The sequence below is a fragment of the Narcine bancroftii genome, chromosome 2 (assembly GCF_036971445.1).
Source record: "Narcine bancroftii isolate sNarBan1 chromosome 2, sNarBan1.hap1, whole genome shotgun sequence".
Classification (NCBI taxonomy): Eukaryota; Metazoa; Chordata; class Chondrichthyes; order Torpediniformes; family Narcinidae; genus Narcine; species Narcine bancroftii.
The window spans coordinates 313,204,403-313,228,667 of NC_091470.1; the positions used below are offsets into that span (position 1 = coordinate 313,204,403).

Below are 24,265 nucleotides of genomic sequence, written 5' to 3' on the forward strand. Positions count from 1 at the left end.
TCTGGTCATCTCATTATAGGAAGGATGTGGAAGCGATGGAGATGATGAGAGGAGAGTTACAGGATGTTGCCTGGAGTGGAAAATAAGTCTCATGGGGCAAGGTTAGCAGAGCTCAGAATTTTGTCTTTGGAGTGAAGAAGAATGAAAGGAGACAAGAGTCTGAGAAGCATAGATTGGGTGGATAGACAGCTCCTTTTTCCCCAGGGCAAGAATAGCAATATCCCTACAAAGTGAAGGGAGGAAAGTTATGGGGGAGAGACATCAGGGCAAGTTTGTTTTTTTTGACACAATGAGTTGTGGGTGCCTGGAATGCCTTGCCAGGGATTGTGATGGAAGCTGATACATTAGGAGCATTTAAAAGGCTCTTTGACAGACACGGATACAAGGTCAGGTTTTGTTTTTTTTGGTTGGAATGTATAGGTCAGCACAATCACAAGAGCCAAAGGGCCTGTAATGTTCTATGTCTCTATGTTTATTTTGTTGTATTGAGTGCTCTTAATCATTTCTTGATATCATATGGAATCAATCAGATTGGCTGAAAACTAGCTCCTGTGAGGATGAGGATCTCAAGCAGAATTCAAGATGGATCTTCCATTTGGCACTTTTGGCCAATAGGGGGATGAAAGTCTCTAATGGACAGGTGCCTCTGCCACGGGTACATTGGCAATATCAAGTTCATGCAGATTTATCTTTACCATTCTCATCACCATTGAGGATATTTCTGAAGCCTCTTCCATTTGTTTGGGATTTTATTATCTATCACTATCCACAAGTTTTCAATGCTTCGATCTGACCTGCTGCAAGATTGCTTCACTGTCTTCTGTGTGCAGTTTCAATTTACTGTCTCAAAAGGCTGGTGCCTTATAATTTCTCCTCATGCCTGATTCTGCTCCCAGCATGCTTTTCTAACATCTCATTTTAGCCGAGTTTATCCTCCTAATTGAAAATAATAGTAGAAAGAGTGATACACAAAACGACAAGTCAAAAGATTATGCTAGAGTGCATTGTGCTTTTGATAAAGGTTCACATTGCTTTATGGATATCTTATTTGTTTGCTAAGACCCAAATCCAAGTCCATTCTGTCTTCATTTGAAATGCCAAGCAAACACAATGAAGGATACTCTCAGCTTAAAGACAATACTTTATCTCCATAACAACTGAGCAGTGATCATTTCTACAATGCTACCATGGACAGACATATCTGCCACAGGTTGATTGGCAATAGCAAGTTCACACTGATTTATCACTCAGACTAGTTTATACATGACCTTCCACAAACCTAGTCCAGTACCTATTAACCCCGATTCAACTTGCACAATCTGTGCTATTATTGCAAAGCCTCTCTTGGTGAGGACACTGAAGTACCTTACCCAGCATATCCCTGTACCCTTGCTTCTTCCAAATGCAGTTCTCTTTTGACCCAATGCCTTGAGAATTAATGGACTCTGAAGTCAACAGTGAGAACTCCCTCCAGTATACCATTATGAAACCACAATAGTGGACCTATTCTCCCACTTGAACGAACATACCACAGGAGTGAAACAAGAAAGTATGCAGATGTTGTGATTGCAGCAAACAGACCCAAGTCCTGGACCTGTGGAGTTTTTCCAGCACTTTTGTGTAAACATACCACAGGTTTGTGATGCCAGGGACCAGCACATTGCCTGCAAAAAAATTAGACCAAGGAGAAGAATTTGGCCAATTGACCCATCAAGTCTGTTCCACCTTTCAAATCATGGCTGATGCACTTTTTCCTTTCAATCCCATTCTCCTGCTTTTACCCCCCACAATTTTTGATGCCCTTACAAATCAAGAATCTATCATCCTCTGCTTTAAATATACCCAATGATGTGACTTACATAGCAGTCTGTGGCAATGAATTCCACAAATTCATCACACTGGCTGAAGAAATTGCTCCTCATCTTTGTTCTGAAGGGAGATCCTTTTATTCTGAGACTGTGCCCTCTGGTCCTGAACTTTCCCACTTTTTGAAACGTCTTCTCCATGTCCACTATCTCGCCCTTTCAACATTCAATACGTTTTGATTAGATCTTTCTTTCTCGATTCCATGAATATGGAACTGTCAGTCTGATGCTTGATGTTGGATACCTCTCCCAATTCAGATATCAGTTTCCAGATGCTTGCATGGAGAACTTTACAAAATTATATGAGATGGAACCATTTTTTTAATAGAAACGAAACAACACAGTTGAAGGACCTTCCAGCCCAATTCCACCCAATTTACCTGCCAACCCCAGATGTTTTGGTGGGTGGGAGGAAACCAAAACACCCAGATAAAACTCACACAGGTCACAGGGAGAACAGACAAACTCCACACAGACAGCAATAGATTTAAATCTGGGTTACTGGTGCTCCAATCGCGTTGCGCTAACCGTGCCACCCAATTTCTTTCAGAATTAATGCTTGAATTATTTTCAAGTGTTCTATCCAGATCTATTACTTCCAGGTTTGAGCACAATGGTAATGCTACAACTAAGCAATTTCTGTGGTAACTTTAGTGAGAATTTAAAATACAAGTACATGGGTCTTTGAATATTTTTTTTTAAAAAACAGAAGAGTTAGATAAATTCTTGGTTAATTTATTAATACAGATTCTCCCATTTATTAGAAGAATCAGAATCTCTGTGTTTTGAGAAGCTTGGGGCAAGAAATAAAAAAGTATTCTTACAAGGTGGGAGAAAGAATAATCAATTTTTGCCTATGTCTTTTTGTTTACAACTCATCCAGTTCTTGGGTTTCCAACATGTATTCTTTTTAAAGAATTCCCTTTCTCCCCATCCCCAATATCTGAATGAAATCTATGCCTACACAAAATCATCACCCCATTTTTCCTTTACACCTTTCCTATCATGGGCGTTACCCGACAAGGATCGATTCTTTCGTTGGTCCCAAGCTGAATAATTATGCAACACCATTAGTCAAGTCAAATGAAAGCTGCAATTTTGTGTCAGAGGAATAAATTGACTAATAAATTAATCAAAACTTATCTGTGCAAAACACTCCCAGCTGGCAATTCAGAAAATACCAAAATCCTTCTGGTGAGACAGAAAAGGCCACAAGCACATGTTTTATCCTTACCATTCTCTCTTTGAAATTGTTTGAAAGAAAGTGTTAACAGGTCCATGACAAGTTTCAATCCAATAACATTACCCTGAAAAGAATACGATCAAGTTCCATGGAAGTGAAATTGCAAAGGTACCTTTACTGCTTATAGCTTCATTATATCAATACTCTTTTTTATCAAATTGAGCAGAATCCTTTTGTAACAAATCTATTTCCATGCATCATGAACATGCCTTTTTCAAGCAGGCCATTATCCAGCAATTTAAATTGCAAACCAAAAATCTTCCTTTACCTTAATCCACTTGCGGGGAAATTAATCCACCCCATTTCATCACCATCTTCCACCCTAATAATACCTTTTGACAAATTTCTCATTCCAGCATTTTTATTTGCCATCCTTTAATGACTTTGAAATTCCACTCAGCCTGTGGCAAATGGGTTTCACTTGCTGAACATTGAAGTGCTGGAGAAATTCAGCAGCTCATGTAACATGTGTACTGCACTAGACCCCAGCACCTGCAAATTTCTTGTTTACCTTTGACATGCTGAAATCTTCTCTTAAACTTGCTTCACGAAAATTTCCTCTTAAATCAAATCATCAACGAATCTCTCACCATCCACCTTAATGTTTTTCAAAAAAAAATCCCTTCGTATCTTAAGGGATTCCACTTTAAAAAATAAACTGAAATGGTGAATAATTACGCATAGCAATCCTTACAAGATTATGTACTCCTATTCTCTTTATTGTTTACCTATAATATGATTAATAAAAATATTGAAAAGAACAATCCTTACAAAAATCAGATTCCATCTTAAGTGTTAAAAGCATGACTTTTAAAAATCACAGTAATTAAATATTTATATTCAGCAATGTCAATTATTCTGTATTAACTAAACTCAATGTAACTTCAATCCAGATGCTTTGAAACATTTTCATTCCAAATGCTTACCATTTACATTGATCTGTCCTGATGTACAGGGAACACCTACAAGTGTGACTGGATAAAGTCCAGATTCAGCAGGTAGGGAAAGAGCAGCTGGGAGAGATTCAAATTCAACACCAGTTACCAGTAATCCCTAGAAAATTAATCAGACAGAAGGGAAAAGAATTAATAATGAAACTCATTCTTTTAGAACATAGAACATAAACCAGTACAGCACAGTAGGGGCCCTTTGGCCTATGATGCTGTACCAACCAATGAAAACATACACCACCATAAATCTAACTTTTACCAACCTTACAGCACATCACCCTTCATATTTCTCACATCCACATTTCTATCCAAGAGACTTTTAAATGTTCCGATTGAACCAGCATCCACCACCACTCCTCTTAATGCATTCCAGATGCCCAACATTCTCTTTGTTAAAAACTTTCAAGTTCCCCACAAAATTTCCTCCACTCAATTTGAATAAATGTCCTCTATTAGCCAGTGCCACTCTGGGAAAAAGGTGCTAATTGTCCACTCCACCTATACCTCTCAATCTTGTACCTCTCACCCTCCGTTGCTCTCAAGATAAAAGTCCTATTTTGGTCGACATTTCTTCACAAGACAGGTTCTCTAATTCAGGAAAAATCCTGGTAAATCTCCTCTGCTCCTCTCTGAAGCTTCCACATCCTTCCTATTATTAGGCCACCAGAAATGAACATAATACTGTAAGTATGGTCTAACCAAAGTTTTATGGAGCTGCAACATTACCTCATGGCTCTCTAACTCCATCCCCCCAACCAACAAACACCAACACATTTTGTGTCTTCTTAACCACCCTTGAAAGCTTTGCAGAAATTTTAAGAGTCAAGAACCCTCTGTTTCTCCATATGACAAAGAATCCTACCATTAACCATATAATCTGCCACAAGTAACACTTCCAAGATGCATCACTTCAGACATTTGCACATTGAACTCCATTTTCCACTTCTCTGCCCAACTTTGCATCCAGTCCATGTTCCTTTGCAACCTATGACAACCTTCTTTACTATCCACGATACCTCCTGCCTTTATCCATAGAAATCTACTGCACAGTACAGGCCCTTCGACCCATAGTGCTGTGCCAAACTTATAACCTACTCTAACAATTGCCTAGAATTTCTCTACTACACAATATCAAACAAGTCTCTTAAAAGATCCTATTGTACCTGTTTTTACCACCTTTGCCAGCAAGCACATTCCATGTACCCTTAAGATCATAAATATAGGAGAAGTAGGCCATTTGGCCCATTGACTCTGCTCTCCCATTCTATCATGAGTTGATCCATTCTCTCAATGAGCCCCTCTCTCCATATCCACTGATACCCTGACTTGAGATACCCAGCAATTTCTGCCTTAAATAGACCCAACATTTGACCTCCACAGCCAACCACGGTATAAAATTCCAGAGGTTCACCAGTTTTGAAGAAATTGCTCCACATCATTGTTTTAAATTTCAATTTAAAAATTGAATCGGCCTTCAATCCTTAAGTTTTGCCCTCTTGTCCTTGTCTCCCCTACCATGGGAAACAACTTTGTCATATCTACTCTATCCAGGCCTTTCAACATTTGAAATGCTTCCATGAGGTCCCCTCTCATTCTTCTGAACTTCAACAAGTGCAATGCAAGAACTATCAAAAGTTCTTCATATGCTAATCCCTTCATTCCAGGAATCATTCTCGTGAATCTTCTCTGAACACTCTCCAATGCCAGGACATACTTCCTTAAACAAGAAACCTGTCCTCCATGTGAGGCCTCACCAGTGCCTTATAAACCTCAACATCACATCTCTGCTCTTATATCCTCTTCCTCTAGATACAAATGCCAATATTGAATACACCTTCTTTAATCACCAACACAAATTGGAGTTTAACCTTTGAGGTAATCTGCAAGACCCTTTGCACCTCCCTATCAAAACAACTGACTGTCTTTCTGTCCCTTCCAACAAAGTGCATGACCACAAACATTCCATTTGCCACTTCTTTTCCCATTCTCCTAATCCAGTAATGCTCAACCTTTTGTTTTCCTACTCACATACCACCTTCAGTGATACCTCACTAACCACATAGCATCTATGGCATAGGCTTTCTGTGGTTATTAAGGGATTACTGAAGGTGGTATGTGAGGGGGAAATCAAAGGTTGAGAACCACTGTCCTAATCTATCAAAGTCTCTCAGCAGTCTCTCTGTTTCATCCTCATTACTTGCCCTTCCATTCATCTTTGTATCATCTACTAACTTAGCCACAAAGCTATTTATTAGGCAATACAAATCATTAACATGAAAGGTAAAAAAGAGGTGGCCTCAATAACAAACCCTATGGAACCCCACTGGTAACTGGTAGCCAACCAGAAAAGGATATCTTTATTCCCCTCTCTGTTTCCTGCCGATAAGTCAATGCTCAACCCATGCTCAAATCTTTCCTGGTATTCCAATGGGCTCTCATCTTGTTAAGCAACCTCGTGTGCAGTACCGTGTCAAAGGTCTTTTGAAAATCCAACCATACAATATCCACTGCATCTCCTTTGTCTTGCCTGCTTCTGGTTTCCTCAAAGATTTGCAGCATCTTTGTCAGGAAAGGACCTATCTTGTCATGCACCTCCAAGAACTCCTTAATCTCATCCTTGACAATCGAATCCTACAACTTCCCAACCACTGATGTTAACTTAACAGGATCATCATTTCCTTTCTGCTGCCTCCCTCTATAAATAGCATATGATCTTTGCAATTTTCCAGTCCTACAGAACCATGCCAGAATCTAGTGATTCTTGGATGATTATTACTAGGGTCTCCAAAATCTCTAGCTACTTCTTTCAGAACCCAAGGATGCATTCCATCAGGTCCAGGAGACTTGTATACCTTGAGAACACTAAGATTCACGCACCTCTCTTCTCTGACACCCTTGAAAGTCCACTATACTGTTAATGTCTTCAACAGGGAAGATTGATGAAAAATACTCATTCAGTTCCTCTGCCATTTCTTGATCTCTCATGTCAATTTCTCCAGCTTCAATTTCCATCAGTCCTAAATCTACTCTCACCTCTTTTTTTTTTAATCTTAATATACTTGAAAATAAAACCTTTAGTATTCTTTTTGATATTATTTGCTGGATTTCTTTTCAAGTTCATCTCCTTCCTAACAACATTCTTGGTTGCCTTCTTTATGCTTTTTAAAGCCCCTAGTCTTCCATCTTCGCACTAATTTTTGTTTGCTTGTATGCCCTTTCCTTTGCTTTACTTTGGCTTCGACTTCTCTTGTCAGCTACAGATATTTATCCATTCAAATATTTACTCTTTCTTGAAATATACTGTATCTGTCCTGCACCTTCCTTATTTCTCACAGAAACTCCACCCATTGCTGCTCTGTGTCCTCCCCTCCTCACAATCTCGCTGTACAGTTTATCTATTTGTGTTTCTTCTACCCTTTCACTGCCCTCTCATATTGCCTTTCCAATTAACATTTGCCATTTGCTGTCTCATACCTCCGTAGTCCCCTTTAGACTCATAGGCTGAGAGCACTGATTTTAGTTTCTCCCTCTCAAACAGCAGGGTGAATTCTATCATATTATGATCACTGACTCGTAAAGGTTCCCTTTACATTCAGTTGTTACCGTTTGGAGGCCTACATACAACTCCTATCAGGTTCTGCTTTTTTTTTTAAAACCCTTACGGTTTCTACCCACAAAAATTCTATACCTTCTGATCCAATATCTTCCCTCTCCAAAGATTGAATTCCATTTTTAATCAGCAGAACAAACCCTTCTGTCCTTCTGATTCACTGTGTATCCATGGATATTTATTTCCCAGCAGTGGTCATCTTTCAGCCACGATGTCTCATACCTGCCAATTTCCAGCTACACTAATAGAAAATCAACCTCATTTCTCAAACTGCAGCCATTTCAATACAAGATCTTCAGTGCTGTATTCATCACATTTTTTAAATTTTATTTTCAAAAACTCCAAGCTAAATCCTGAATCTTGCACTTTTGCCCTGTTGATTGCCTACCCCTCCTCACAATCTCGCTGTACAGTTTATCTATTTGTGTTTCTTCTACCCTTTCACTGCCCTCTCATATTGCCAAACTTGGTTAAACTCCACCCCCCCCCCCCCCAAAACAGCTCTTGCAAACATCCCTACCAGGATATTAGTCTGCCTCCTTTTCAGATGCAACCTGTCCTTTTAGTACAGGTTATACCTTTCATCCCTAACGCTTTCATCCCTAAAGTCGAAGTACTCGAGATGGCAGAGGTCGACAGCATCGAGTCCACGCTGCTGAAGATCCAGCTGCGCTGGGTGGGTCACATCTCCAGAATGGAGGACCATCGCCTTCCCAAGATCGTGTTCTATGGCGAGATCTCCACTGGCCACCATGACAGAGGCGCACCAAAGAAAAGGTACAAGGACTGCCTAATGAAATCTCTTGGTGCCTGCCACATTGATCACCGCCAGTGGGCTGATCTCGCCTCAAACCGTGCATCTTGGCGCCTCACAGATCGCCGGGCAGCAACCTCCTTTGAAGAAGACCGCAGAGCCCACCTCACTGACAAAAGGCAAAGGAGGAAAAACCCAACACCCAACCCCAACCAACCAATTTTCCCCTGCAACCGCTGCAACCGTGTCTGCCTGTCCCGCGTCAGCCACAAACGAGCCTGCAGCTGACGTGGAGATTTACCCCCTCCATAAATCTTCGTCTGCGAAGCCAAGCCAAAGAAAGAAGAAATACCTTCCCTAGAAGAGACCCAATGATCCATGCCCCAACTCTTCAGCCATAACTTCATATTCCTGGTGTGTGGCACAGGCAGCAGTCACAAGATTACCACCCTTAAGGTCCTGCTTTTTAGATTCCTTCCTTACTCCCCATCTTCCCTCTTCAGAATCTCATCCCTTTTTCTATCTACATCATTGGTACCAACGTGGACCATGACATCCTCCAGGTCAAAAACTTACCAATTGCAGCCCCCCCCCCCCCCCACCCAGTCCTTGCTCCAAAGCACCTAAAAACTATGCCCCCTCTATGTTAATTATGTCAGGCATTAAAACCTTGAGAAAAAGCCTCCTGGACATTCACACTACCAATGACTCTTTTTGTACACCTCTGAGTTCACCTCTCAACTTCCATCGCTTGAAGAAGAAAAGACAAAGTTCACTCAACTTATCCTCATAGGTATGCTCTCCAATCTAGGCAACAGAATTGTAAATTTTCTCTGCACCTTCTTTCCAGCATCCACATCTTTCCTCTAATTATGTGACCAGAACAGAACACAATATTCCAAATTGGATCTAACGAAGGTTTTTGTAGCTCTAATTTTATATCACCACTCTTGAATTCAATCTTATAGTTAATGAAATCCAACACACCATATGCTTTTTTAACAATGCTATCAAATTTTGCAGCAGCCTTCAGTGTCCTCTGGACACAGACCCCAAGACCTCACAGTCCTCCCATTAACATTGTATTCTGCCTTCAAATTTGAAGGAGCAAACTCCATCTGCCATTTCTCAATCCAGCTCTGCATCCTATCAATGTCCCTTTATAACCTCTGACAATCCTGCAGACTATCCACAACATCACCCACTTTCCTGTCATCCTCAAACTTACTAACCTAACCTTCCACCTCCTCAGCCTTGGTTCAAGATTCCTTTTCTTAGTGCGTCATAATACATTAAAAATGTAACCTACATGAACTACTTCAACCTTTGTCTGCCATAAAATGAAGAGTTACTATGAGCATTGCTAGGTGCTTCTACCAAATGAAAAAAGAGAAGCCAAAGAGAGTCCCTTCAAAACCACCAAGTGTCTGTGGATTCCCCTTCAGCACTCCCATGGCCTCTGCATCTACCCATATTCCAGTTCAAACAATCAGCAACCCAAGCTGCAGATCCAAACCACAAACATGATGAAGAAGCCTTCAACACCAGAGACTCCTCAGGAGCCCTTCTTTCCTCTCAAATCATGGTTCCGATACTGGTTCCCATTAGCCAGTTCCAGCAGCCTATAGGCTGTGTGAATCCTTCGATTGCAAGGCACCAACTGCCCGCAACCTGTGTTGGTGCTTCAGCCTCTGAACCCCTCGCTGGTCCACAGCTGTGGTTACCATCCTGTCAGGTTGTCTCCTATGCTTCTTCTTCTCAACAGGGGATGTTTTCCCCATTTCTCGTGCACAGCACTGGTCCACTGCTCCCCAGAATCTGCAACCCATCATAGTACACTGCCAAACACAGCAGCCTCCCTCTTGGGCACAGACTGACAATTAAGGTCTTTATAGCTTGCATGGAGCTGGCAGCATTAGGACCAGAGAGCAGGAGCTTGCAGAGCAGAACTCAGCTCCACCCTCCCAGGTCTGTACTAGCGGTAGCGCCTGTGATACATGGTGATTTTTATAAATGGTGGCACTGCCAAAGAGGAGGGGTCCTAGAACAAATCCCTGCAGAACACCACTGGTCACTAACCTCCATGAAAAAAATACTGACACTCTACCTCCTTAATGACACTCTACCTCCTTAATGACACTCTACCTCCTTAATGACACTCTACCTCCTTAATGACACTCTACCTCCTTAATGACACTCTACCTCCTTAATGACACTCTACCTCCTTAATGACACTCTACCTCCTTAATGACACTCTACCTCCTTAATGACACTCTACCTCCTTAATGACACTCTACCTCCTTAATGACACTCTACCTCCTTAATGACACTCTACCTCCTTAGGACAAGCCAATTCTGTATCCACAAGAAAAGCCTCCTTGGACTCCATGCCTCCTTACTCTCTAAATGAGCCTTTCATGGGGAACCTTATCAAATGACATACCGAAATCCATATACACTATATCCAACGCTCTACCTTCATCAATGATCTTTGAAACATCCTGAATGAATTCATTTAGGCTTGCGAGACTCAACTTTCCCCTGACAATGCCATGCTGATTATCACTGACCAGATTATGCCATTCTAAATGATTGCAAATCCTCTGTCAGGATCTACTCCAACAGCTTGGCTACCACTGAAGTTATCTGTAAAAAGATCGACTCACTCTGCCACTTTTTCATCCAAGTCATTTATAAAAATCACAAACAATAGAGATTCCCTAAACAGATCACTGCAGAACACCACTGGTCATTGACCTCAAGGCAAAATACACTCCATCTTCTCCTACCCTCTGATCTTTGTAAGCATCAATTCAAAATCCATGCAGCCAAGTTTCAATAGATCCCATGCCTAACAACTTTCTGATGAGCCTATCATAGGGACGTTTGTCAAGAGCCTTAGGAAAATCCAAATATACCACATCCAACACATGACCTTAATCAATTTCTTTTCATTTTCTCAAAAAACTCAATTAGGTTTATGAAGTGCAACCTCCCCCTCAAAGTCATGCTGATGATTTCTAAGAAGATAATTCTTTTCTAAACGTTTCTCAATCATAAAAATATTCTCCAACAGTTTGCACACCACCAATGCAAGAGGTACAAATTTACAATGCCCCGGATTTTCATCATTAACTTTCTTGAACAAAGAAATAACATCTGCCAATCTCCAATCATTCTGAGCCACTCTTGTGACCAGGGATGCATAAAGATCATTGCTCATGACCAAGCAATCTCTTCCCTCACTTCTTGTGGTCAGCTAGGCTATGTCCAGATTTCAAATTTATTGTCAGAGTACATAAATGACATCATAAACAACCCTGATATTCTTTTTGTCTGCTGGTGAGGCAGAATTGTGACTTATTGGTAGTGGAAAAAAAACTGTACACAGTGCACAGACATAAACAAATAAAGAACTGTAAACAGATAAAGAATGTAAACAAACTGACTGTGCAATATAGAGAAATTTTCAACAAATTTTTACAATTTTTTTAAAAAAGTATAAAAATAAGAGTCCTTAAATGAGTTCCTGATTGAGTTTGTTGTTGAGCAGTCTGATGGTGGAGGGGTAGCAGCTGGTTCCTGAGCTTGGTGGTGCTAGTCTTGTGGCGCCTATACCTCCTTCCTAATGGCAGCAGCCAGAACAGAGTGCTGCTCTCTGATGGCAGCGTTCCCTGCAGATGTTCTTAATAGTGGGGAAATGTTAAAGAATTATGCTTTTATTAATCTTTAGATTATAATATACATTTTCAGTAAAGGATTGGTGGGTTTGGAAACAGGTTTGGAATCACACATGTATGTTAGCAGATAAGAGAAGTCTTTCAGAGATAAAGAGTATGCTAATTCGAAGTCAAGCAGAAGGCTTATCATTGTTCAGTTAAAACAATAAAATCAAAGTTAATTGTTCCACTGAAAGCCTGTTTTCTCAAAATGATGACTGCAACTATAGAGCAGTAAGCAGTTTGGTATTGTTCTCCTTTGAAATCTGGAACAATGAAGTTTACTCAAAAAGCCATCTGGTCAAACAGAAGACCCTCCGCTTGTTGGCCTGTGTAGACAGGCCAGAGACTATTTGCTATGAGTCGTGCTTTAGGAAAAAAACAGAAGTGATGTCATGTCATGTGATTACAACACTTCAATAAAGTATCTTTAATATAAGAAAACCAACTACATCTGAAGTCAGAAATACAGTAACTTTCTATGAGAAGGATTGTTGTAGTGTTCTTCTTGTCAAGGAAGGGACACACAATTGGAGTGGCTTTGGAAAGTATGACTACTTTACTGCTTCTCTTTGTCAAGAGAGAGAGCAGTTCTGCTGTTGTGAAATTATCATGAAAATCACATGTATCATAACTTCCATGTAAGAGAGCGGAATTGTAGAAAAATCATTCATATGAAGAAACGTTCCTCGGAAAGCAACTCTACAAGAACTTGAGAGTTTTAAGAACACGTACTCCAAACTATTTTTGATCAACAGTTTAAAGATCCTGAGTTTCAACACAAAAGATTTACAAGATTGAACTTTGAAAATGACTTTTCAGAATCATGCCTGAACTATAATGGTTTGGGATCAGCCACACACACACACACACTCACAAACTTGCACATAGTGGGGATAAGATCAGAGTTAAATAAGAAATGTTATATTATTAATAGTTATTAATAAAAATTGTTTTGAAGATACTATTGTCTTGATGAATTTCTATTGCTGCTGGTCTAGGTCATTAACAGGAAAGTTTTGCCTGTGATGCCCTTGGCTATATCCACTACCTTTTGGAGGGTTTTATGCTCAGGTGTCTTGGTGTCCCCATACCAGACCATGATGCAGTCAGTCAGCACACTTTCCACCACACGTAGAAATTTGCCATGGTTTCTGGTGTCTTACCAAACCTCCACAAACCCCAGAGAAAGTAGAGGCACTGACGTGTTTTCTTCATGATGCCATTAGTATGTTGGATCCAGGAAAGATCCTCTGAGATAGTGACTCCTAAGAACTTAAATTTGCTCACCCTCTCCACCTCTGATCCCCAATGATCACTGAATTGTATTCCTCTGGCTTTCCATTCCTGAAGTCAACAATCAGCACCTTAATTTTATTGACATTCAGTGCAAGGTTGTTGTAGATCCACCATTCAGCCAAGTTTTCAATATCCCTCCTGTACGCTGACTCATCACCTTTCTTTATACAACCCACTAAAGTGGTCTGGCCAGCAAATTTATGGATGGTGCTACTGTGGTACCAAGCCACATAATCGAAAGTGTCAAGTGAGTAGAGAAAAGGGCTAAGAATGCATACCTGTGGTGCTCTGGTACTAATGGAGATTGTGCAGGAGATGTTCTCACCAACCTTCACTGTGGTCTGGAGGTGAGGAAATCCATGATCCAATTACATAGTGGGGTCTTGGAGTTTTCTGATCAGTTTTGAGGGGATGATGATGTTGAAAAAGAGCATCCTGATTAATGAATCTTCACTATGCACCTATTCCAGGGCTTTGTGTAGACCCAATAAGACGGCATCTGCCATAGGCCTGTTGCTAGGATAGGCGAACTGGAACTAATCCATGTTGCCACTCAGACAGGAGCTGATATGCTTCAAGACCAGTCATTAAGGCAGGTTAATACACTTTTCTTAGGCACCAGTATGATTGACACCTGTTTGAAATGGATGGGTACCAAGCCCTGCTGGAGTGAGATTTTACTGATATCCATGAATGCATTGGCAAGGAACTCCATCTAGGCTGGATGCTTTCCTCAGATTCATTCTCCTAAAGACAGCATGAATGTCTTCCTCAGATATAGGATCATCAGGGGATATGAGTGGTGGTTACCATCATCAAATCGGGTATAGAAGGCATCAAGTTTTTCTGGGACCAAAGCTTTGCCATCTTTGACTTAATTGGATTTGGTTTTGTAGCAGGTTAAAGCATTAGGCCTAGCCACAGCTGTCAGGTGCCCCTTGTTGTTTCCATTATCATCCGGAATCTCTACTTAGCCCAGGAGGTAGCTTTTTGCAGGTTATATCTGCTCCTTCGCTATTGATCTGAATCTCTGGAGTTAAATGCCTGTGATCCTGTCCAGTTCCGGAGACTTAGCTATCCTGATGCCTTTTTGAAGCTCTTGCACTTGCTCTTCCTTAATCTCAGTATGCTCCAGCACATTTGCCTGTTCTACACTGACTTCATAAGGATCTTATCACCACTTCTTGGACTAGATTTTCCCCCCATCATCACTGAGTAGTCCTACTGTCACTTTAGTTGACCACCATGCAAGAGTAGAGCATTACAGTATTTCTAATCCTACATGCCAAGACCTTCTCATGTCCTTTTCTTGCCCTCCAAAGTCCCTTCTTAAGTTTCTTCCTGGAAATTTTAAATATACAAGTCCTCTCTGACATTTGGTTGCTAAATCTTATGTATGCTTCCGTCTTTCTCTTGACTAACTGTTCCATCTCTTTTATCAACCATTGTTCCTTCACCTTATCATCCTATCCCTGTCTCAGTGAAACAAACCTTTGGGATTTAAATATTTTGATTACAATATTATAACATCAGGTTTGTGTTCAACAGTGTAGACAATATTTAACATATTTCAGATTAATAAATATTCTGCCAAACAAGCTACATTTCTGAAAATATCAAACAATTTCACTGATTAAAAATGGTGATTAATTTTGTCAAACTAAAATTGATACAACAGCACAAAACAATGAAAGCTGATTATATCACTGTTACGTAATCAAATCAAGACTTAAATTGAAGTCACACTAAACTCATCATTTTTAAGCAATGGCATCATCAAATTTATTCCTTACTAAACGTAATTCAACACAGTCTACTATGCCAGATCAGGCCCTGTCCTTCTATCCAGGAATGCTCACCCTGTATTTAGCTTGATGAGAGGCAATGTTCATTCAACCACTACTCAGCATTCCAGAATCAAACATGATGTCAGTGACAACATGTTCTCGAGGGATTATGAGAAACTTTGATAGCCTTTGTTACCTTTCGTTTTGCCAGATTTAAGTACCGAGAGCAACTTTTAAATATTTAAAACCATCACAAGTTGAAATCTATTAAATCGAATAAAAATTTAAAAATTGGAATGTTAAAAATACTCAAATTAAAGCCATTAATCAAGTTCAAGTTTATTATCATCCGATTATACATTTACAACCCGACGAAACAGCGCCTCTCTGAATCATGAAGCACACACAAAAACAATCAAAACAAATATATTGCTAGCTGGTTGGCTGAATCTGGAGTGGAGTCCTGGCACCAATCTTCCATAATTACTGGTTATCACCAAAGTGCAGCAGCCCTTAATTTCTCTCCACTTCAGATTATGCCGCAAGCAATCCAGTTCATTTTCCAGAGATCATAAAACTATCGGGAGCATGGGCTGGATAGCTTCACTTTGAGTCCCACACGAATGCCAGCATGCTGAGCACGCCTCTGCTTCCTTTCTCACTTTTTCTAATGGCCTCTTCCTTGAGCTGAACTCATTTTCCGATGACTTCTTCCTCGAGTTTCAGTAGAAGACTTCAACTTGGTGTTAGGGGTCACTGCCTTTATCAAGTCATATTTGCACACTAACTTCATGATCTGGGCCTCTAGCTAGGTGGACCTACAGGTCTTAGCATTCCTTACATTTCAGTGTTTTCTGATCATAAACAGGATGAACAGAATGAGAGATTGCACCTTGGTTTGGAGGTGGATCACCCAATACACCCAATGCCAAATTCATGCCCATAGGGGTGCCTTGATATCACACAGCTCAACTGAAAAACACTGTCACAATGCAGCACTGTTTTCCAGGGTAAGAAATCTTTTTGATATGGGTTGTCATCAAAAAATAGTTGATAATAGCATTGAACCTTTTGAACTGAAATTAGTTGTGCACATTGCTTGCCATTCAAGTTCATCAACAGTGGATCCCCTGGGGGAATTAGTTCAAAGTATATTTGGGAAAGACTTGGCTGTCCATCGTACAAAATGCACTTCTATGATTAAACATGTTCTCAGTCCATTGATTCAGGAAGATTTATTGCAGGATTTAAATGACACACCAAATACCTTCATCAATGATGAAAGTACTGATTTAATAACAGAGAAACAACTCTGCATCATGGTTCATTTCTACAGTTCTAGGATGTGTAAAGTTGTGACAACTTTTCTGAGTATGATTTTAGTAGAGTTTGGAACAGCTGAAGCTATTTTTACTGCATTAATGAAATTACTGAATGATAAGAAACTGTCAAGTGATAAGTGCATAGTACTTGCATCAGATGGATGCAATACAAGTTCAGTCATGACCAAGTTCTGAGAGATAAATCCAACAATTGTTCAAATCCAGTGTATTTGCCATTCTAGACAGCTATGTTCATCATATGCTCTTAAATTTATGCCTCACAATGTAGAATTTATGGTGTATAAAGCATACATCTGGTTTTCTCATAATAATGTTCGTCAAAAGAAGTATAGAAGTATCTATTTATGCATAAATGTTGGCGAAGAGCCACTGAAGATTTTGAAGTTGTCTGATACAAGATGTCTTTCAATTGCACCATGTGTTCAATGCATTTTGGGACCAGAATGAAGAACTAAAGCTTTACTTTCAACTAGTAAAAGATACAGAAAGGAATTACAATGCCGAGCTATTGTTTCAGATGTACTGTATACCAGAAAACAAGCAAACACTAAACCAACCAATCAGAGGAAACAAACTGTTTGATCTTGAAAAATGTAGTTGAATTAAATTGGTTGAAGAAATTATGGGCTTGTACAGCCCCATTATGGAACCGTTGATGCGACCAGCTATTGTTAATACATGGACAGTGGTACTAGCTTACGATATCAATATTCAAGCCAATCATCTTCCAATTGGTCCAGTTAATTTCAGGATTGTATTTCATGTCATAATATCAAACATGAATATGCAACACTCTCCAGTAGCAGAGGATATTAAGATAAGATGCTGAGGTTATTGAGTCAGATGCAGAAAAGACTTCCATTAAATGTCCAGCTGTTTGAATTTTTAACTGATTTTGAGTCCATCCATCATTCTCAGTTCGAAAAGACAGCCTTGTCTAAGCTCTCATTTTTGTCACTGTTTACTAGAAAAGAAAACCTTGGGCTGTTAGAACAACAGTGGAACAAACTACCTAATGTCATGGTCAAACAGAGATGACTTAAATATTGAACAATTCTGGATCGATGTCATCAACTATATGGTGCAGCTGGTGAACATGACTTACATGAAATAGGTAGTTTTGCATTATCATTCTTGGCATTGCCTTTCAGTAATGCGGCCATTGAAAGAAATTTCACTGAGATGAACTTTATCAAATCAAAACTCAGAAACAGAATGAAACAAGAAATGCTGGATGCAATATTAAAAATTTGTGCTTAAAATGTTACAAGCCCAAAGGACACCAAAACCCAGCAGTAATAGATATTCACCATGACAAATGGTTACTTAAGTAAAAGTTGTTTTTAAATTATCTTTGAATATGAAAACAGAATCAAACTTTAACTTACCACTATTAACTTAACTAACCCAACTTAACCCCCTTCTAATTCTAAGTGCACGTGTATGTAATGTGTGTGTAAAGTTAAGAAAAGTTCTTTGGTTCACAGTTCAATCTCACTTCTCATTCTTCCAAATTCACTGGTTGCAGGCAATTCTTATACTGTGCACAGAATTTAACATGTATAAAGTTCACCAGACTTCAGTGCTTGTAAGATAAATGTTTACCACTCAGGAAGGTCCTTGTAGGTTTGCAGAGAGAGATGCGTTGCTTCAGGATTTCCACAACTGAGGTACCAACATTAGTCACCTCATTGTCTTACTAATGAAATTTGCCCCATCAGGGTTCTCCAGATGATAACCTATTTCTTTCAGCCTACCACAGAGTTCCTTTCTGTTCCAATTATTCCAAGAGAAACATCAGTCAGATAGCACTTCCAGCCATCCGCCACTCTGGAGCTTCTGTTTCAGTTCCAACAAGCTTCTCCTGGCTGACACTGTTCTGTCTCTCCCTCCCTCTGAGATTCCAACTGCCAGCCACATGTCCTTCTCCCTCCCACTTGCAGAACCCCCTCCTTCTCCAGCAAACAATGAGAGTCAGTCTTCCAGTCCATGTGTTGTTTTAGGAAAACAAACCTCTCAATTACCTTTGAGTGAGTACTTTGCAAAGAGATCAAAAGCCTTGCAAAAAGGTCCAACACAGACAACCTGACTCCGGTTTTCTTCCAAGACAATAGCCTATTGATTTCATGACATCATTTCAATTAACACCTACTTGTGAAATGTGCATAGCATTCTCCATAGTTTCTGTAAAGTCATTGAATATGAATTCTTCAGTATTTCAAATAACATGTTTTAAAGTGTGTGTAGACATGTAACCTACTCTAATTTTACCTCCCAAAAACATCTCCAAAATTCCATCACAATATGTCCAGAAACAATTTCTGCTGTGAGTTTCGAGCCAACACCTTCTATGCTGAGTCATTTTACATCACATATGTACAAATGTTACAACAATAATGAACACGACAACTTAGATTTCTAGATTTTCCTCACCTTGTTTAAGACTTCTTTTTATATCCATAATTATTAGAAACAGGATTTTGTTTGTCAATTTGTCTGCATGTAATGCAGGACTTTGTAGAGAATTTTCTATAATTAATTGAATCTTGAAATTTCAATTTTGGGCTGTTTAGAATAAATTTTGTGACTGGTTCTGCTATAAAAATTTTGGACATCTGACAACATGGCTTCACAGGCAACAAGTGGTCAAGGATCTCACTGCCTCCTTCGATGGAGCCTCCTCCTGATATCAAACGGACTTCCAACAACCCAGTTTAATGGATGATAATTGCTCTTCTCTCAAATTACATCAATAGAATTTCAGTGTCATCAGCAAAAAAGCAAAGTTCTTCTACTGCTGGTAAATATGAATGTAACATAACATAACAATTACAGCACGGAAACAGGCCATTAGGCCCTTCTAGTCCGCACTGAACCAAACACCCCTTTCTAGTCCCACCTCCCTGCACAATGCCCATAACCCTCCATCTTCTTCTCATCCATATACCTGTCCAACCTTTTCTTAAATAATACAATTGACTCCGCCGCCACTATTTCTCCCAGAAGATCATTCCACACGGCTACTACTCTCTGAGTAAAGAAGTTCCCCCTCATGTTACCTCTAAACCTCTGCCCCTTAATTCTTAACTCATGTCCTCTTGTTTTAATCTTTCCTCCTCTTAACGGAAATAGTCTATCCACATCCACTCTGTCTATCCCTTTCATAATCTTAAATACTTCTATCAAATCCCCTCTCAACCTTCTACCCTCCAAAGAATAAAGACCTAATCTGTCCAATCTCTCCCTATACTCTAGATGCTTAAACCCAGGTAACATTCTCGTAAACCTTCTCTGCACTCTCTCCACTCTGTTTATATCCTTCCTATAATTAGGCGACCAGAACTGCACACAGAACTCCAAATTAGGCCGCACCAACGTCTTATACAATCTCAACATTACCTCCCAACTCCTATATTCCATGCAATGATCGATAAAGGCCAGCATATAATAAAAACACAAAAGCTGAATCTTTATCTCCAATGAATGTTGCGAGTCCCAAAGAGTGCCTCCAGCATTTTTGTGTTTTTACTACATTCACAGCATCTGCAGACTTTCATATTTCAATAATTTCATTATCTATTCTTCATCTTTACTTTTCAGCAATGTGCAAGAATTTACATTAAGGGTAAAACACGAGAGTCTGCAGGCATTGTGGTTTAATACTTTGTGTCTTTGGAGCTCCAGTTCAAAGTTTACCACGTATTCAGAGAACAACCATTTACAATTTTACATTTTAAATAAGGACCTCTCAGCCCACGAGCCTGTGGTGGCCAATTACACCTAAATGACCTACAACCCCTGGTACATTAAATATTTTGAAAACTTAATATGATGCCACAGAGCTTAGATTTTAAAATACTTGCATACTCCTTATTTTTTCACATTTAAAAGTTATGTTTACAAATACTGCCATAGTAGTTTTAATGAAAAAGTAGCATCTTTTTCCAACAAAATCATAAATAAACTTTCATGATATTGTGGATTTAAATGGTTTTCTTCCTACAATACAGTTTTTCTTTTGATACCAATGAACCCTTAATCAAAAATGCTCAAGAGACTTCCCATTGTCCATTCCATTCAGTGACAATCTTAACCATTTGGTCTAATGCTACCCTTCTATCTCCATTCCTGCAATTTCTGCAGAAGTATACATTCTTTATGTAAATACTTATCCTATCACAAAATTACTATTCAAACTGAACTCCGTGTTAATTTATTAAAAAATCAGATCTATTTCTCAGACATTTAAACTTAATTTTGCTGTCAGAAGACAAATAAATCAATTACTCACACAAGAAACCAAGATTTACTAAGAGAAATTAATTTATCATATTTAATTATTAATCTACTAAGTTACAAAATCATCATCTCTGAATGAATGCAATTTCTATAACTTCCTCCAAGGGGCACTAAAAACCTAATGAAGGTTTATAACTTACACAGCAGCAAAAAAAAAAGCAATTATTTATGGACTCTGCTCCAGCAAAATGGTTCCTTTAAATGTGGAAGGATTGTCTACTGAGTCAGTGTGGGTGGAAGTCAGAAGCAGGAAGGGAGCTATCACTCTATTGTTAGAAGTCGAGAGGCCCCCAAATAGCCCTCGGGACATTGAGGAGCACATAAGTCAGCAGATTGTGGAATGGAGCAAAAAGAAGCAGGGTTGTTGCTATGGGAAACTTCAATTTCGCTAATATTGACTTGGACTTCCTTACTGCAAGAGGGATAGATGGGGTAGAATTTGTCAGAGTCCCAGGGTGTCCAAGAAGGATTTCTGACACAGTATGTTGACAAGCCGACTGGAGGAGAGGCCATACTTGATCTAGTACTGGGTCAGGTGACAGACCTCTTGGTAGGGTAGTATATCGGTGACAGTGACAACTTCCTGATCTTTAGCATAGGTATGGACAAGGATAGGAGTAGATAAAATGGTAAAGTGTTTAATTGGGAAAGGGCTAACAACAATGGAATGGCACAGGAACTAGGGAGAGTAAATTGGGAACTTATGCTCTCATGGAAATGCTAAAATGTAATGTGGAGGATGTTGAGGAACCCCTAGGGGGTCCTGCATAGATTTGTCCTACTGAGACAGGGAAAAGATGAGGGAATAGTGGTTGAGATAAGAGGTGAGGCAGCTAGTTAGAGAGAAAAAAGGAAGCATACACAAGATTTAAGAAGCAAAAGACAGGAAGGGCTCATGAGAATTATATGGTAGACAGGATTGAACTGAACAAAAGACTTCAGAGAGTTAGAAGAGGTCACAAGAAGGCCTTAGCGTAGGATAAAGGAAAATCCAAATGGGTTTTATGCACAAGTAAAGAACTGAAAGATGACTAGAATGAAGATGGGACTGCTTAAGGATAAAGGAGACAACGTGTGCCTGGAGGCAGAAGAGAGAAGAGAGGGGAGGTCTTTGCTTCAGTATTCACCAGAGAGAGGAATCTTGGGCAATGCAAGGTCAGAAAAGAACAAGTTTAAGTGCTGGAGCAAGGTTAAGAGTCATGCAGGATCTTGTTAATGTTACGAGCCCAGAGGACCCATAAACTCAGCAGCAATAGATATTCACCAAGACAAATGGTTACTTAAACAAAAGTTGCTTTTAATTATCTTTAAACATGAAAATAGAATTAAACTTTAACTTATCTATTATTAACTTACTTAACCCTTTTCTAATTCTAAGTGCATGTGTATATAATGCGTGTGTAAATTCAGAAAAGTTCTTTGGTTCACAGTCCGATCTCACTTCTCATTCCTCTAAGTTCACTGGTTGCAGGCAATTCTTATACTGTGCACAGAATTTAACATGTATAAAGTTCACTATGATTTGGTGCTCGAAAGGTAAATGGTTACCGATCAGGAAGGTTCTTGTTGGTTTTCAGAGAGAGATGTGTTGTTCCAGGACATCCACAACTGAGGTACTTCCCTCAGTCACCTCAGTGTTCTTTCTTTGGCTTGGCTTCGCGGACGAAGATTTATGGAGGGGGTAAAAAAGTCCACGTCAGCTGCAGGCTCGTTTGTGGCTGACAAGTCCGATGCGGGACAGGCAGACACGGTTGCAGCGGCTGCAGGGGAAAATTGGTTGGTTGGGGTTGGGTGTTGGGTTTTTCCTCCTTTGCCTTATGTCAGTGAGGTGGGCTCTGCGGTCTTCTTCAAAGGAGGTTGCTGCCCGCCAAACTGTGAGGTGCCAAGATGCACGGTTTGAGGCGATATCAGCCCACTGGCGGTGGTCAATGTGGCAGGGACCAAGAGATTTCTTTAGGCAGTCCTTGTACCTCAGTGTAATGCTGAGGAAACTTGCCCCATTGGGGTTCTCCAGAAGATAACAAATTTCTTTCAGGCTATCACAGAGTTCCTTTCTGTTTCATTTGCATGAAACTTCTTGCATGAAAAACAAGGGCTGTGACTCAGCCTTCTTCCACACTGGAGTTCTGTTTCAGTTCCAGCTGTTCCCCTGGCCGAAACACAGTCAGAGACTGCTCTCTCTCTCTCTCACACACACACTCACTCAGACTGAGACAGCCTGTTTGACTCTCTCTACTCGCAAAAACACATGAGCTTCTCCAGCAAACATTAGGAGCCAGCATTCTCCTTCATCTGTTGCTTTTGGATAAACAAGAACCATCAGTGAAGTCTCTCAGCACTCTTCAAAGCTCCTGCAAAAAGGTGTGAGAATCCACTGTCTCCTCTGTTGCTTTATAAACAATAGTCCATTTATTCCACAACATCAGTCCAATTAACACCTACTTGTGAAGTCTCCATAAAAATTCTTCAAAGTTTCTGTAGTCACTGTGGACATGAAGTCTCCAGTATTTCAAGTAAGATTTGTTTTGAAGTGTTTGTATGTAACGTACTCTATCCTTTCCCAATTTATCTCTATATACTCTGTCACATTAAAAACATTAGGATTGCCAAGTCCTCAGAACCAGATGAGATATACTACAGGAAGCAAGGGAAGGGATTGCTGGGGCATTGGCAATGATCTTTACATCCACCCTGGACACAAAAATGGTACCGGAGAATTGGAGAATAGCAAATGTAGTTTCCTTGTTTAATAAAGGTCATAGGGAGAATCTTGAGAATTATAGACCAGCGAGTGATATGGAAACCATTGGAGAGGATTTATAACCATGTAGAGAAGCAATGTCTGCTCAGGAAGAGTCAGCATGATTTTGTGGAGGCAGGTCATGCCTCATAAGCCAAATTGAGTTTTTTTGAGGTAGTAACAAAAGAAATTGATGAAGGTTGGGCAATAGATGTAGTGCATATGGATGTTATTGAAGCATTTGATAAGGCCCATCATGGTAGACTCAATCAGAAAGACATGAGGCATGGGATCCATGGAACCTTGGCTGTGTGGATTCAGAATTGACTTGTCTGCAGAAAACAGATGGTAGATGCAGATGGAACGTATTCGGCCTGGAGATTAATGACAAGTATAGTTCTGCAGGGATTGTTTTGGGACTCCTGCCTTTGTGGTTTTTTTTTATATAAATGATCTGGAAGAAGAATTAGAAGTTTTCAGATGACATGAAAGTGAAGTGTTGTGGATTGTATAGAAGGTGGCCATAGGTTACAACAGGATGTAGAGATGGATTGAGAAGAGGCAGATGAAATTCAATCCAGATAAATGCAAAGTAATGCTTTTTGGAAGATCCAATTTGAAGGCAGAGTACATGGTCAATGGCAGGATTCTTAATA

The 24,265-nt window shown here is 39.8% G+C and overlaps 1 protein-coding gene across 13 annotated transcripts in view; it reads right to left on the reverse strand.

Moving 5' to 3' along the window:
• trappc9 (trafficking protein particle complex subunit 9) overlaps nt 1–24,265 on the reverse strand; it is a 650,990-nt gene that overhangs the window by 492,330 nt on the left and 134,395 nt on the right. For all 13 annotated transcript variants that reach the window (XR_011352375.1, XM_069921673.1, XM_069921672.1 and 10 more), the window contains one exon: nt 4,035–4,161. Coding sequence is in view for 12 of the 13 variants with exons in the window: in XM_069921673.1 (XP_069777774.1) it covers nt 4,035–4,161 (127 nt within the window). In the remaining variant the exon portion in view is untranslated. The remainder of the gene's footprint in view (nt 1–4,034; nt 4,162–24,265) is intronic.